Genomic DNA, 13,441 nt, shown 5'->3' on the forward strand with positions numbered 1-13,441 from the left:
TCATTCCGAGGATCGTCAAAAACAACAGAAATCCGAGGAATGGAATAAGCCACTTTCCTCCCGTAATTTGGGGAGGAAAATCGAACTTTCCGTGCAGATGTGACGAAAATATTTTCTTCCTCGAGCCCTAAACATTATGAACCCGCCAAATTATCACCAAACCCCCAGCGCCCATGTTTAGCCGCCAAAGGAACTTCGAAAATCGCCTTTTTGGCGGCAAATCGCCCAATCTGGCAACTCTGGGCGCAACGCGAGTCTGCGCAGTAGCTAGTGACAGATTGGTGAGGTTAAATTTCCCGCAGTCCCGTGCGATATTCAAGAGCGCGAGTGTCAATGAATCCAAGGTCAGTGCTCCCATTACTCGAGAATTGATTCTTAACGGGTGAATAATTTTTCGTTGATAATTACTGAGGGTTATTTCAGAAGTTGGGGGTTGCAGAAAAGAAAATACATCTATTGATGATATTTAGGAACTTCTCTAAATTGTTGGGGAGAAGTTGGAGCATTGAAGAAGTGAGTGGTCGAATAACGTGGTATGATGTGACGTAGACGTATTTTTTTTCAAATTATTTATGTAATAACAATGTGATATTTTGTCAGGATATGGCAGCGATCAACTTGAAGAGTCTTGGAAGGGAGAAAATCGAGGAAATCGTGAATTCATTCGACACGATTTTGGCTGATTGCGATGGTAATTTTTATTGAATCACTGATTCATTCATTTTTTCGATTCTTAGTCGAGTACGAGTATAAGTCGGGGTGTCTTGTTTATGATGGAGTTATCATCGGAATGAGTGGCCTAGGGGATAATGGGTAAAGATATGGTTTTTAAGAGATTTAGTTAGCCACAAAAATTGTCTTTTGACATTTTTCTCTAAAACCATTTATTTTAAGGATATCCAAGTATCTTTTACAGTTTGGTACAGACTACACTATAGATTCAATCATTTTCAATTATGAAATTTGTTAATTAAATTGCGTGAGAAAAATTTGAAAAAAATTATGAATATTCGGCGTCATTCAAATTACATTTTGCACAGAGTTATCATTTTTTAACATTCGTTGTTTATAAATAAGTAATTGAAATTGTTTAAACTTTCGGAAACTTTATTATTTTTGGGATGAAATCGATGTCTGAACAAATTCTGAATATGAATAAATTTGTTATGATTCTGATCAAATGATTTTTATGGTAGAAANTCAAAATCGACTTAACCCGGGTTTACCGCTTCGCTACTGAATTGTTTTAGAAGTTAATCCAGGTTTCAAGAAACATGTAAAAATTATAAACAAAAAAAGTAGTTTTGAAGAAACACATTCAGATAAGTTTGAAAAAAAACAGTTCAAGAAAAGCGCTATTAAAATTGACATATTAAAATAGTAGATTGTGCACCAAGGGAGGAAAACAGGACATTCTAACCCGCGTATGGATTACTACCCGAGGCGAAGCCGAGTAAACACGCGGATTTTGATGTCCTGTTTCCTTCCTAGGTACACATACTCTTTTTCGTCATAACTGCACGGTATATTTCGATCGATCGATTTTTCTTCGTAAATGCAGGAAAGAAACGTGGGTTATGTCATTCCGAGGATCGTCAAAAACAACAGAAATCCGAGGAATGGAATAAGCCACTTTCCTCCCGTAATTTGGGGAGGAAAATCGAACTTTCCGTGCAGATGTGACGAAAATATTTTCTTCCTCGAGCCCTAAACATTATGAACCCGCCAAATTATCACCAAACCCCCAGCGCCCATGTTTAGCCGCCAAAGGAACTTCGAAAATCGCCTTTTTGGCGGCAAATCGCCCAATCTGGCAACTCTGGGCGCAACGCGAGTCTGCGCAGTAGCTAGTGACAGATTGGTGAGGTTAAATTTCCCGCAGTCCCGTGCGATATTCAAGAGCGCGAGTGTCAATGAATCCAAGGTCAGTGCTCCCATTACTCGAGAATTGATTCTTAACGGGTGAATAATTTTTCGTTGATAATTACTGAGGGTTATTTCAGAAGTTGGGGGTTGCAGAAAAGAAAATACATCTATTGATGATATTTAGGAACTTCTCTAAATTGTTGGGGAGAAGTTGGAGCATTGAAGAAGTGAGTGGTCGAATAACGTGGTATGATGTGACGTAGACGTATTTTTTTTCAAATTATTTATGTAATAACAATGTGATATTTTGTCAGGATATGGCAGCGATCAACTTGAAGAGTCTTGGAAGGGAGAAAATCGAGGAAATCGTGAATTCATTCGACACGATTTTGGCTGATTGCGATGGTAATTTTTATTGAATCACTGATTCATTCATTTTTTCGATTCTTAGTCGAGTACGAGTATAAGTCGGGGTGTCTTGTTTATGATGGAGTTATCATCGGAATGAGTGGCCTAGGGGATAATGGGTAAAGATATGGTTTTTAAGAGATTTAGTTAGCCACAAAAATTGTCTTTTGACATTTTTCTCTAAAACCATTTATTTTAAGGATATCCAAGTATCTTTTACAGTTTGGTACAGACTACACTATAGATTCAATCATTTTCAATTATGAAATTTGTTAATTAAATTGCGTGAGAAAAATTTGAAAAAAATTATGAATATTCGGCGTCATTCAAATTACATTTTGCACAGAGTTATCATTTTTTAACATTCGTTGTTTATAAATAAGTAATTGAAATTGTTTAAACTTTCGGAAACTTTATTATTTTTGGGATGAAATCGATGTCTGAACAAATTCTGAATATGAATAAATTTGTTATGATTCTGATCAAATGATTTTTATGGTAGAAAATTGATTATTTATAGATTGTTTTTAGAAAATTTTCTTTACACACCATACTACAGATTCAACCACTTTCAATCATCAAATTTGATAATTAGATTGCGTGAGAAAAATTTGAAAAAAATGATAAATATTCAGTGTCATTAACCAGCCTCCCGTAGTGATCTCTTATGAAATTTTCTTCATGCATGTGTTTGCACACGCAAACGATGATAGGCCGTATGGGAAGACAATGTGAATTTTTGCGGATTTTTGGGGCAGCATAAAGTTTCGAAAGTTCTTATGGCATTATCCTCGGGGAAAACGCTATGAAGTTAACATTTACGATATTTTCGCGGAAATATTTTCATTTTCATCATTACGTCCTGGAACATGTTCTCAAAAAAATAAAGAACATGTTGAGTATTTTCCCGAATTCCTCAGTTCATTCGTTCCGTAATTAAAAAGCGTGATTTTGGATGAAAATTACGATTTTCAACCGCGTTTAAATGCTTTTGCAAATGGACTAATTCTTCTCGAATTTTGTCAAAAGATAATGTAATTATATTCCTGTAATCTCATAAAACGATGATTCTGTTTTTCTAAACCAGAGAAAAATGCAAAAGAAAATCGTCTGTTTTTGGGCAGCGACGCGTGTTTGGCTACTGCCCAGTCCTATAATGGGGACCATATACCTGAAGTGGAGACGGTCATTCAGCTGGCTACTCTTCCTGGAAGGGGACTACGCCTTTTTTTACCCCTAATATATCATAGCACACCCCCATTTTTTAATCCATAAAAATTACATTTTTTTTATAATTGTTAAATGCCATTACTGTCGTGGTGTTGTCAATTTTATGACGATCCTGGTGAAACTTAATTGCCGAAAATATATTGATTTGAAGTGATGTTTCAAATAAATTGGTAATGTAATTGTAATTTCGTATATTTGTTTCAAACGATCATTTGGGATCATTCCCCACTTTTTTTGCATCGAAAAGTTCAGAAAATGTTCCAATCTACTGTCATTTTCAATTTTGGTGCTTTGAAGAATTTAGATCTGAAATGGAGAAGAAAACAAAAAAAATCATTGTAGCTCCCCCGATTATTTCGGACGCTAACGGTGTCAATTTTTTTCACCAAAATTTCAAAATTTAATAGAAAAACCTAGCGAATTCGCTAGACAATTCTATTGCATTTCTATTGAACTTTCTATTCGTTTGCCATATTCTATTGAAATGTTCACTAGAAAATATTCTACGGAAAAAGTCAAAAGAATTCCATTTTTCTACAAAACTTATTCTATTGAGATATTTTCTATAGAATTTCCTCGGCTCAAATTTTCAAAATTGTTTTGTTTGATTTTCTTGATGAGAAGAAAAGAAATATAGAATAAAAAAACTTGGAAAATTTGAGCAGAGAAAATTCTGTGGAAAAAATCTGAAAAGAATAAGTTATACAGAAAAATCGAATTTTATCAACTTTTTCTGTGGAACATTTCAGTAGAATCGGCCAAAAACTCATAGAAAGTTCAATAGAAATCCGATGGAATTTGCTAACGAATTCGCTAGGTTTTTCTATTAAATTTTTTCATGCGTGCCGCTTTAAAGCGATCCATTGAAGATGGAATAACAATGCTGCTATCTAAAAATTCAGGGAGAAAATTATTAAAATTCACTACTCATCGTTTTTATAAAAATCAGAACAATTATTATCCGTTTTTCACACGGTCGATAGGGAAGGGTCTCTCCAGGTAATTCGGTCAACCTACCCGGGCACAGCTGTGAATTACTCCTCGAAAAAATTTCCACTACCGCGGAGGGACATTCACTACCTGAAAAAGACCGTCGTAAAGCCATTTCACTATTTTCCTGAAACTTTGAATTGTTGATACTGCCTCCAAAAAACGTCTTAAAAAATTTGAAAAAATTCATTCATTTTTTAACATTCATTGTTTATCAATAAATGATTGAAATTGTTTACATTTTTGGAAATCGTATTTTTTCAAGCATGAAATCGATGTCTGGACAAATTCTGAATATGAATAAATTTGTTATAATTCTGAACAAATGATTTGTATGGTGGAAAATTGATTATTTATAAATTATTTATAGAAAATGTTCGTAAATCTCAATAATCACAATTTTTTCATTATTTCATTAATCTTCTTCCAAAAGTAAAGTTTCCAATTTTTTTCCAGATTTTTAAAATTTTTTCTAACGGTTGAATATCGAGATTCAAATTCAGACCTGCAAAGTTTAAATAATAAAATCATTGTGAAATGTCCGGAAACTTCGGATCAAATGAGGCTGAAAGGAAAGGTGTGATGTTCGACTATAAAAGTAGAAACGCATTTCACTGGAGAAAAAATAGTCAAACTACTTGAATATCCTTAAGCAAGAAATGGGAAAAGTTTAACGATTGATTTGAACATGAGTCATCTCGTTAATTTCTGATCATTTCGATAATTATGGGTTGTCAAGAATGACGCGAAAAGACTTCGTGAAAAATTTTTCCTGTTACGAAAATTGTTTTCATAATTTTATGTTCAAAATTATCCCTTCCTCAGATGAATAGAAAATCAATAAATACTGCTTTTGAGACACACATGAAAAAATTTCGTAGAAAAACCTTCGACATTTGACATTTTCCTCTAAAAGCATTCATTTCAAAGATAAGCGAGCAATGAAAAAAGTTTAACGATTGATTTGAACAAGAGCCATCTCCTTAATTTCAGATTATCTCGGTAATTATGAGTTGTCAGGAATGACCTCAGGACACTTTCTGTGGAAAATTTTTTCTGTTACAGAAATTATTTTCATAATTTTTTGTTCAGAATTATCCATTCCTGAGATGAATAGGAAGTCAATAACTATTCTCCATTTCATTCGTAAATCCTCTCTTCAGTTTTTAATGAAAATTAACCGATCAGTGTTTGAACAAGTCCAGTGTAACATTCAATATTCTCCATTTGATTTGTGAATCCTCTCTTTAGTTTTTAATCAGAATGAATCAATCAGTGTTGGAACACATCGGATGATCGAATTAATTTCGATATTTATCGTAGAACAAATATTTTATGCAGTATAATGGAGCTTTTATCATCTTTTAGGGGGGTCCCTGGTGAAATTTGAAAGTCTTCGGTTGATGAAAATAACTATTGAGAGATTTTTTATATATGATGGGGTATCTAAAAAACTAAGCAAAATTTCGTACCTAACTCATTTTACCTCGTATGTCAGGCGAAAACGTTTTTCGTGGTTTTGGCCTTGAAATGCTCCTTGCACCACAATTTTCATCCGATTCAAACTTTTCCTTTTTCAAAATGTTCGTTAGATTCCATAGAATAAAACTAGGTATTTTTTTTTGATTATCTCAATTAAATCATTGAAAAACTGGATATTTTGTTGATTGCCCAATAGCATTGAGAAATATTTGAAATCAAATCCTGTAGATTCCCCCACCGCAACGATTAGTGAAGTCAATTTAGACTCAAAAATAGCCAAACCGTCCAATAAAATGATACACCATGACAAATATACCAATAGATAGATAAAAAGTCCTGAAAAAATGTTTATAAATAAACAATGTTAAATAAACAATGTTCGCAACTAGTAATATTGAAAACAATTAAAAACTACCAGTGTTTGTTGGGGTCACCACTAACGACATTCGTAGTTTCGACTTTACTTAACCGATTCAAACGAAAAATAAATGACTTTGCAGAGATTTTCAACTTCCAATTTTTTATCTAGTTATCAAAATTAATCAATTGAATGAAATCAATCAATCATTTTTTATTTTCATACTCCATCATTTTATTTAGTGAAAAAATCATGCAATGCAGAAATTAATTATTGCCTCAAATTGCCGTACCACTCCGATATAGGCATCCCTGGATTTATCAATGATCAATGATGAAGCTATATTTTTTCTCTTTTCTCAGGAGTTCTATGGCTTCAAAACAATCCAATCGCCAATGCAGCGAACGTAATGAATGCATTTCACAACACTGGGAAGAGAATTTTCTACGTGACAAATAACAGCACAAAAAGTCGAGAAGAGTTCGTTGCAAAAGCTAAAAATTTAGGTTTTATTGCAAGCACCGATAGTGTTCTTTGTACATCGTACTTAGCTGCTAAGTATCTACAGGATATTAATTTTGACAAGAAGGTGTACACAATTGGATCACCAGGTTTGTAAACAAGGATCGATTTAGTGATTGAAGCTCAACATTTTTGGTTCGAAACTTACCTCGGATTGTTGAATTGTGGTTTAGCGTCTAAAAATATTTATATCACTCATTAGTTAGAGGAACGAAGCAAAATTTTGCGTGAAGTTTTTGTACAAGAGAAGTTCAAAATTCATGTGAAGGTTTTTCGGCAAATATCTAAAGATGATAGTTTTCTCTGTACCCACTAGCTTCTCAGATATTCTGCAACCTCTGCAACATCAACATGTTTTTTTTCTTTTTCCTTTCCGAATGGAAAAGTTGCAATCACTCAAATTTACATTTCCAATTTTTTGTGCTAGGCTAACAAAATATGGTTTAAAAAGTTTGATTATGTCATCTTCAGATGCTGTCTGTATGTATATATGTGGTCTTTGTTCTTAATTTTTTTCGAAATGTTTTTATAACAAATCAATTGAATTTCATGATTTTTTTTCGTGAATGTAGACTTTAATAAGGCTTTATTCATTGGCACCAATTCAAATTCAATTTTTTATACAGATTCGAAAAAGCTGACATTTTTCCAAAAATCGATTTTTCAGCGATCACTGAAAAAATTGTCATCAAAATGGAATTAGTCACGGTTCAAACCATTGATAACAATACTTTCTTGATTCTGTCAGAGTATGATTGCGATTTGAAAGAGAAAATCGGCTTTTCCATGATTACTGAAAGAATAATCAGTAATAGCAATTAAATCAGGGCTTAAAAAGTACATTTCAATGCCTTCTTAATCGTGTTGAAAAATGGTGAGAACCGTCATGAGCTTTTTAAATCAAAATCTCTATCTCTATTAAACTCGGGTATAATGTTCAAAATTTTTGTCTGAATTTTCCGTGTCAAGTCCCGGAAATTTTTATCATGTTTAATTTTCACTAAAATTTCAGGATATCTTGTAATTGAAAAATCAAATATTCCATTGATTTTCTATTCGAATGATCTAAAAATCAATAAATTACTCGATTTTTCAGTTCAATATTTCTGTGATAATTCTGAAAAATCAGAAAAATTTGAAAATTCCTGTCATTTTGTTTCTGAATATTTATGTTCCATTGAAAATTCAATCAGGTTGCGAACTTTCCGTCTCACTTCCACTGAAAACTCATGAATTTCATCTAATTCGACCTAAAACTTCAAATTTCAGAACCATTTTTCCACTAAATCGGATTCAATGTCACTCGCATGAGAATTACTACCACATTTTCCATGAAATTTCGAAAAATTTCTGACAGTGTCTCAGTCTATTATGTTGAATACTTATTCATATTGATTCATGACCCCAATTTGTTTCTGACAGAAACTGGGTTAACTCTGGCTAAATCCTGAATAAGCCCTGATTAAACACGAAAGGGTCTGAATGTAGAATTATTTGACAGAACGAAATAATACGCAAAATTTTGATGACATTTTAATGGATGAGAGTACTATGACATTAAAAAAATAGAAGAGAATAGTGAAATAAAAATTTTAAAAATAGAGTCCATTCGGAATAAAATTGCTAATCTATTAGCAACAATAACTATACTCATTTATAAAAAAAATGAAATATCCACTTGTTTTTTCTCCAGTTCGAAACGAATCCGCATATTATTTTGCAAATTCTCTAAAAATATGAGATTTTTGGATTTTTCTCCTCACGTCCGAAGTGAATCATCGCAAATATCTCCCATAGTAAGAAGTCTAGAAAAGTTACCAACAGACATTGCTTGCAGGAATTCATTCATTCGGAATAGGGAAATGAATGTTTGAAATTGAATATTTGATGTCGCAAACGTGTTGGACACATGTTAATTGCGGTAGTGATGTGAATTACTCAGTAATTGGGAGAATTATTTTTTTATAGCACGAAGCAAGCGATTTCCTAATGATAATGTTGAATAAACATAAAAAATTTAAAGACATAGACCTTTCAATTTTTTGTTGGAAAGTTCTTCTAGTTCATGAAATTAATCAAATTTATAGAATTCATAACATTCTTAATTTATTTTATGGACTACAAAAAACCGTCCCTGTCATTTTTTACTTAACTAGTTTAAAAAATATTTACAATTTGATATGTAGGAAATTTTCTAGTTTTCATCATATTGTCACATAATTATATTGATATTTAGGCATCACGAAGGAATTGGATAAAGCTGGAATCTCTTATTGTGGTGTGGGACCTGATCCAGTCAACGAAAATTTCACCTACGAGGAGTCTTTTACCCCAGACCCAGATGTTGGGGCTGTTCTTGTTGGATTTGACCTGCACTTCAACTACATGAAAATGCTGAAGGCTGCAACGTACCTCAATAACAAAGATATTCTGTTTATCGCGACCAATACTGACGAAAGGTTCCCAGCATCGGAAACACTAGTCATACCAGGTATAAAAATTACTAATAATTGGGTGGGTAAAGTCACAAGGAACAGATGAAACGTAAAAAACTGATTCACATATTTGGCAAATACACTGTTAGAAAAAAAATGAACTCTCATGGGCACTTTTTGGACATTTTTATCGAATTTAATTACCACTGCAATTTCGAAAAATTTCGTAATTGAAAATTCTGAATTTCGCGGAATAATCGCAGAGCACGGTAAACTTCAGTTCCATTTTTCTCTGAAAATGTATAGAAAACCAGAAAATTCCGGTAAATATATTCTTGAATTGTCAGGACAATGACACTGAATGCGATTTAGGGGGAAAAATGATAACATTCAGGTTTCATTGAAAATTCAGTAAAATTTAAGACTTTCAAGCAGCATAAAGACGAGAATTCCTTAATTTATTTGAATGTCCAACCTGATATGAATATTCAGTGCCAACTTACATTGAATTTTCAATGAAATCTGAAATTTCATGACTTTTTCCCCGTAAATCGCATTTAGTGTCACTGTCCTGAAAATTCAAGAATATATTTACCGGAATTTTCTGGTTTTCTATCCATTTTCAGGGAAAAATGGAACTGAAATTTATCGCTATCTTTGATTTTTCCGCGAAATTCTTAATTTTCAATTACGAAATTTCTCGAAATTGCAGTGGTAATTAAATTCGATAAAAATTTCCAAAAAGTGTACCGGAAATTTTCGACAAAATTTTTTAATAGTGTACTTCTGAAACCAGTGGGTTTATCGAAAAATGTCGACGAACATTTTTTACGGAATATTTTGCGGACTACAGAAAACGTCTAAAGGCATTTTACTCCAAACCTACTCCTTTTAGAGATATTTTCAAAATAACCCACAAATTTTTATTTTTTCTGCACCTAGAGATACTTTGAAAAGGTCTTAGAGAAGGAGAGATCAAGGGAAATTCATTGGAAGGTTCTTCTTAAGGCTATCCAAGTATCTTTTACAGTTTGGTACTGATCACACTGTAGATTCAACCATTTTCAATCATCAAATTTATTAATTAAATTGTGTGATAAAAAATTTGAAAAAGATCCTAAATTTTCAGCGTCATTTAAACTACCGTTTGCATAGAATTATAATTTTGTTAAACATTTGTTGTTTATAAATAAGTAATTGAAATTGTTTAAACTTTCGGAAATATAATTTTTTTAAGCATGAAATCAATTTCTGGTAAAATGCCGAATATGGGTAAATTTGTTACAATTCCGAAAAAATGATTTTTGCGGCAAAAAAGTGATTGTTTATAAATTATTTATAGAAAATGCTCGTAATTTTAAAAAAATTGCAATTTCTAAATTATTTCATAAATCTTCCTCCAAAAGTAGAGTAGCCAAAGTACTTGGATATCCTTAAAAAAAGTAAATTTTGAGAGTTATCAAATTTGACATTTGACATTTCCCTCTGAATCTGTGCGTCTCAGAGACAAATGCACAATAGATTTTAAAAAATTTCCGATTTTGCAATTTTGACAATCCAAATGAAGACATCAACTTCAAATGAAAGAAAAAAAATTAAATTGTGAAATTCTCTTTGAAAATATTATTTCAGGTACTGGGAGTATAGTAAGAAGTATCGAGACATGTTCCGAACGTGAGGCAACGATTATGGGAAAACCCGCTCCCTACGCTGCGGTTATGTTGCAGAACAAATACAAAATAGACCCAAAACGTACACTAATGATTGGTGACCGTGCAAATACGGACATTCTATTTGGTAAAAGATGTGGATTCAAAACACTACTCGTTCTAACTGGTGTCTCAAACACTCGTGATATCGACAATTGGAAAAAATCCAATGATCCAAACGATAAAGAATTAATTCCAGATTACTATACTCAAACAATCGGTGATATACTACCCCACATAAAAAATTGATGATTATTCATTCTAGAATGCCACAATTTTACTACACAAATTTCTAGTAATATCTTTATTTTTATATTCTTCAAAACAAAATAGTTTTCAAAAATATAATATTTACTCAATCCAGTAATAACTGTGACTATCTAAATATTTATTTAAAAATATCGTTGGCATTATTTATTTATAATCTAATTCTATAAAGTTGTAGCAAAGGGAGAGAAGTCGAAAAATTTTGGGTGGACTATTCTGGTAATATATTCGTAACTATTGGGCTACGAGAAAATTAAGAAAAATCTATTCGATATTCTATGAACTTTTCTATAAAAAAAAACAATCTCTTGACAGAAATTTCTGAAGAATAAACCTATTAGAACTCTCGAAAATCGCAGATGAGGTCAACAATTTCATAAATATATTTAATAAAGAATATCGAAAAGAGAATTTTATAAATTATAGAAAAGATCTCTTCATAAATTCCTCCAAACCTCTCCCACCCAAAATTGAATTATCTTCCCTGACAACTTCACTACTGAATCCATTATCAATTATGTTAATTGTCATGATAAATGCTTTCTCGTCAACAACCACGAGATTCAAAATCTGATGTAAGATATTTATAAAAAAAACAATTGACAATACGATTAAAAAATGCTCTATGCATAATGCACATAATAAATGAGAATAATTAGAAATAAAATTATTCATTATACATTCCATCAATGAGAAAGTCCATTCTTCTGTAGTGCCTCTTCTCCCAGCACTCTCTACCATTTCTGTACAAAAATATCACAAATAGAACGAACAGTGGTAACACTAATATTGTTATTATGACAGGCACTACGTAATCGATCTTCGACGACATTCCGAGTGGTGGAATTTTTGTGGGAACTCCGAGACTAGGTTTAACATTTTGAACATCACTAGCTCCGGCTATCGTCACCGTCGGCTTAGGCTTGAATTTTTTGTTTATTTTTGCTTTTTCAGTTGGCTTAATAATTTTAGTTTCATTTGTATCAATTGATTTCATCAAGTCAATGTCGTATGGTGTTCTCTCAGTTGTTGAACTCGTTGATGTCTTATTTTGAATGTCTTTTGGCTCCTCAAGCATAATTGTCTTGGCATCTGGGATACTAACAGGGATGTCGGGTTCTTCAGTAGGATAAACTGATTCCACGCCCTTTCTTGCTGAAATGGGGCTCTTAACTCCCTTCCGGGGGTGGACAGACGGCGCCGCCTCACGTTCAACCGGTAATTTTCCATTTAGGCTCGTGATTAATTCGTCTGATGAGACCTTCACACCCTCGGCCACTGTCTTCAGTGATTCACTCGGTTCGTTTGGGATGAGACTCTTCTGTAATATATGAAAAACAAATTAAGACTGAGGATGTAGAGCAATTGGGAAGGAAGTGGGTAATTGCATTCCATTTGCGTAGGTTTTTCGGTTTTACGAGGCGCCGAAATAGCTTCTGCGGAGAATAAAATTTTGTGAATGCCCAGAAAATAAAATACGGCTCCTTCAGTTTTCAACATTTATTGACGATCGTAATAGAGATATGCTACACTTTATATATTTAGTGGTGAATTGAACATAGAATCGAACCTTTGTGTAAGATTTACATGGAATAGTTGTTCTCGACCATATGTTCTTAAATTATTCAAATTCTTCTGGGCCATGTTTCGGTCAGCAGCAATAATCAACATAAAAAAAAATGTGTAAACTAGTTTAATTGCACTACGTTTCAAATGCACAAAGTATTCCTCTTCAACTGTATTTATTATTCTAAATTAAAACAAAATTAAGATGTTCTTTGGGAATTCATTTCTAGCTGTCATCTGACGATGGAAACAAACAGCCATACCGTTCTGTCATGAACGGTATGGTATGGATGACAGACGGGATGGCTGTTTGATGAATAACATGCCTCAAATGAATTCAGTCATAGCTAAAAATGTTCGTTTTAATGCCATTAAGTCGAAATTAAAAGATTATTACGATACCTATAATGGTTGATTAGATTTTTACGATGATTGTTGAAAATTTGGAATTGTTTATGAATTTCTCCGAAAGTAAGCATTCTGATGGCTTCTTCTTCAAATGTGATGTTTCAAATTCATTCAAGTATCTCTCTATATAATAAAAAAATAAGGGCAAAATTTAAGACAATTCAGGCGACGCAAAAATTCAGGCGACGCCAAAATTCAGG

General features: G+C 32.8%; 2 protein-coding genes across 3 annotated transcripts in view; one reads left to right on the top strand and one right to left on the bottom strand.

Moving 5' to 3' along the window:
• The first annotated feature begins 1,867 nt into the window (after positions 1 to 1,867).
• LOC107046567 (glycerol-3-phosphate phosphatase) lies at positions 1,868 to 11,953 on the top strand. 2 transcript variants are annotated; one of them, XM_015269201.1, is made up of 6 exons: positions 1,868 to 1,924; positions 2,004 to 2,093; positions 2,181 to 2,271; positions 6,697 to 6,945; positions 9,093 to 9,347; positions 10,924 to 11,953. In XM_015269201.1, exons 2-6 carry the CDS (start codon positions 2,040 to 2,042, stop codon positions 11,247 to 11,249), a joined length of 975 nt encoding a protein of 324 aa, XP_015124687.1. In that variant the 5' UTR covers positions 1,868 to 1,924; positions 2,004 to 2,039; the 3' UTR covers positions 11,250 to 11,953. The 2 variants fall into 2 exon arrangements, with proteins under 2 accessions (XP_015124687.1, XP_015124689.1); XM_015269203.1 differs by having other exon boundaries at positions 1,897 to 1,924; positions 2,007 to 2,093.
• LOC107046569 overlaps positions 11,290 to 13,441 on the bottom strand; it is a 10,049-nt gene continuing 7,897 nt past the window's right edge. Inside the window, exon 2 of the mRNA XM_015269208.1 lies at positions 11,290 to 12,588. Coding sequence (XP_015124694.1) covers positions 11,935 to 12,588 — 654 coding nt within the window. The 3' untranslated portion in view covers positions 11,290 to 11,934. The remainder of the gene's footprint in view (positions 12,589 to 13,441) is intronic.

Source organism: Diachasma alloeum, unplaced genomic scaffold (genome assembly GCF_001412515.2).
Source record: "Diachasma alloeum isolate Michigan unplaced genomic scaffold, Dall2.0 Dall_scaffold_01509, whole genome shotgun sequence".
Lineage (NCBI taxonomy): Eukaryota > Metazoa > Arthropoda > Insecta > Hymenoptera > Braconidae > Diachasma > Diachasma alloeum.

Excerpts from the sequence above, each read along its gene's own strand:
- LOC107046567 (XM_015269201.1), top strand. The coding sequence starts at position 2,040 with ATGATATTTAGGAACTTCTCTAAATTGTTGGGGAGAAGTTGGAGCATT. Across the intron at positions 2,272-6,696 it reads GATTTTGGCTGATTGCGATG|GAGTTCTATGGCTTCAAAAC; the intron begins GTAATTTTTATT and ends CTCTTTTCTCAG. Across the intron at positions 9,348-10,923 it reads GGAAACACTAGTCATACCAG|GTACTGGGAGTATAGTAAGA; the intron begins GTATAAAAATTA and ends ATATTATTTCAG.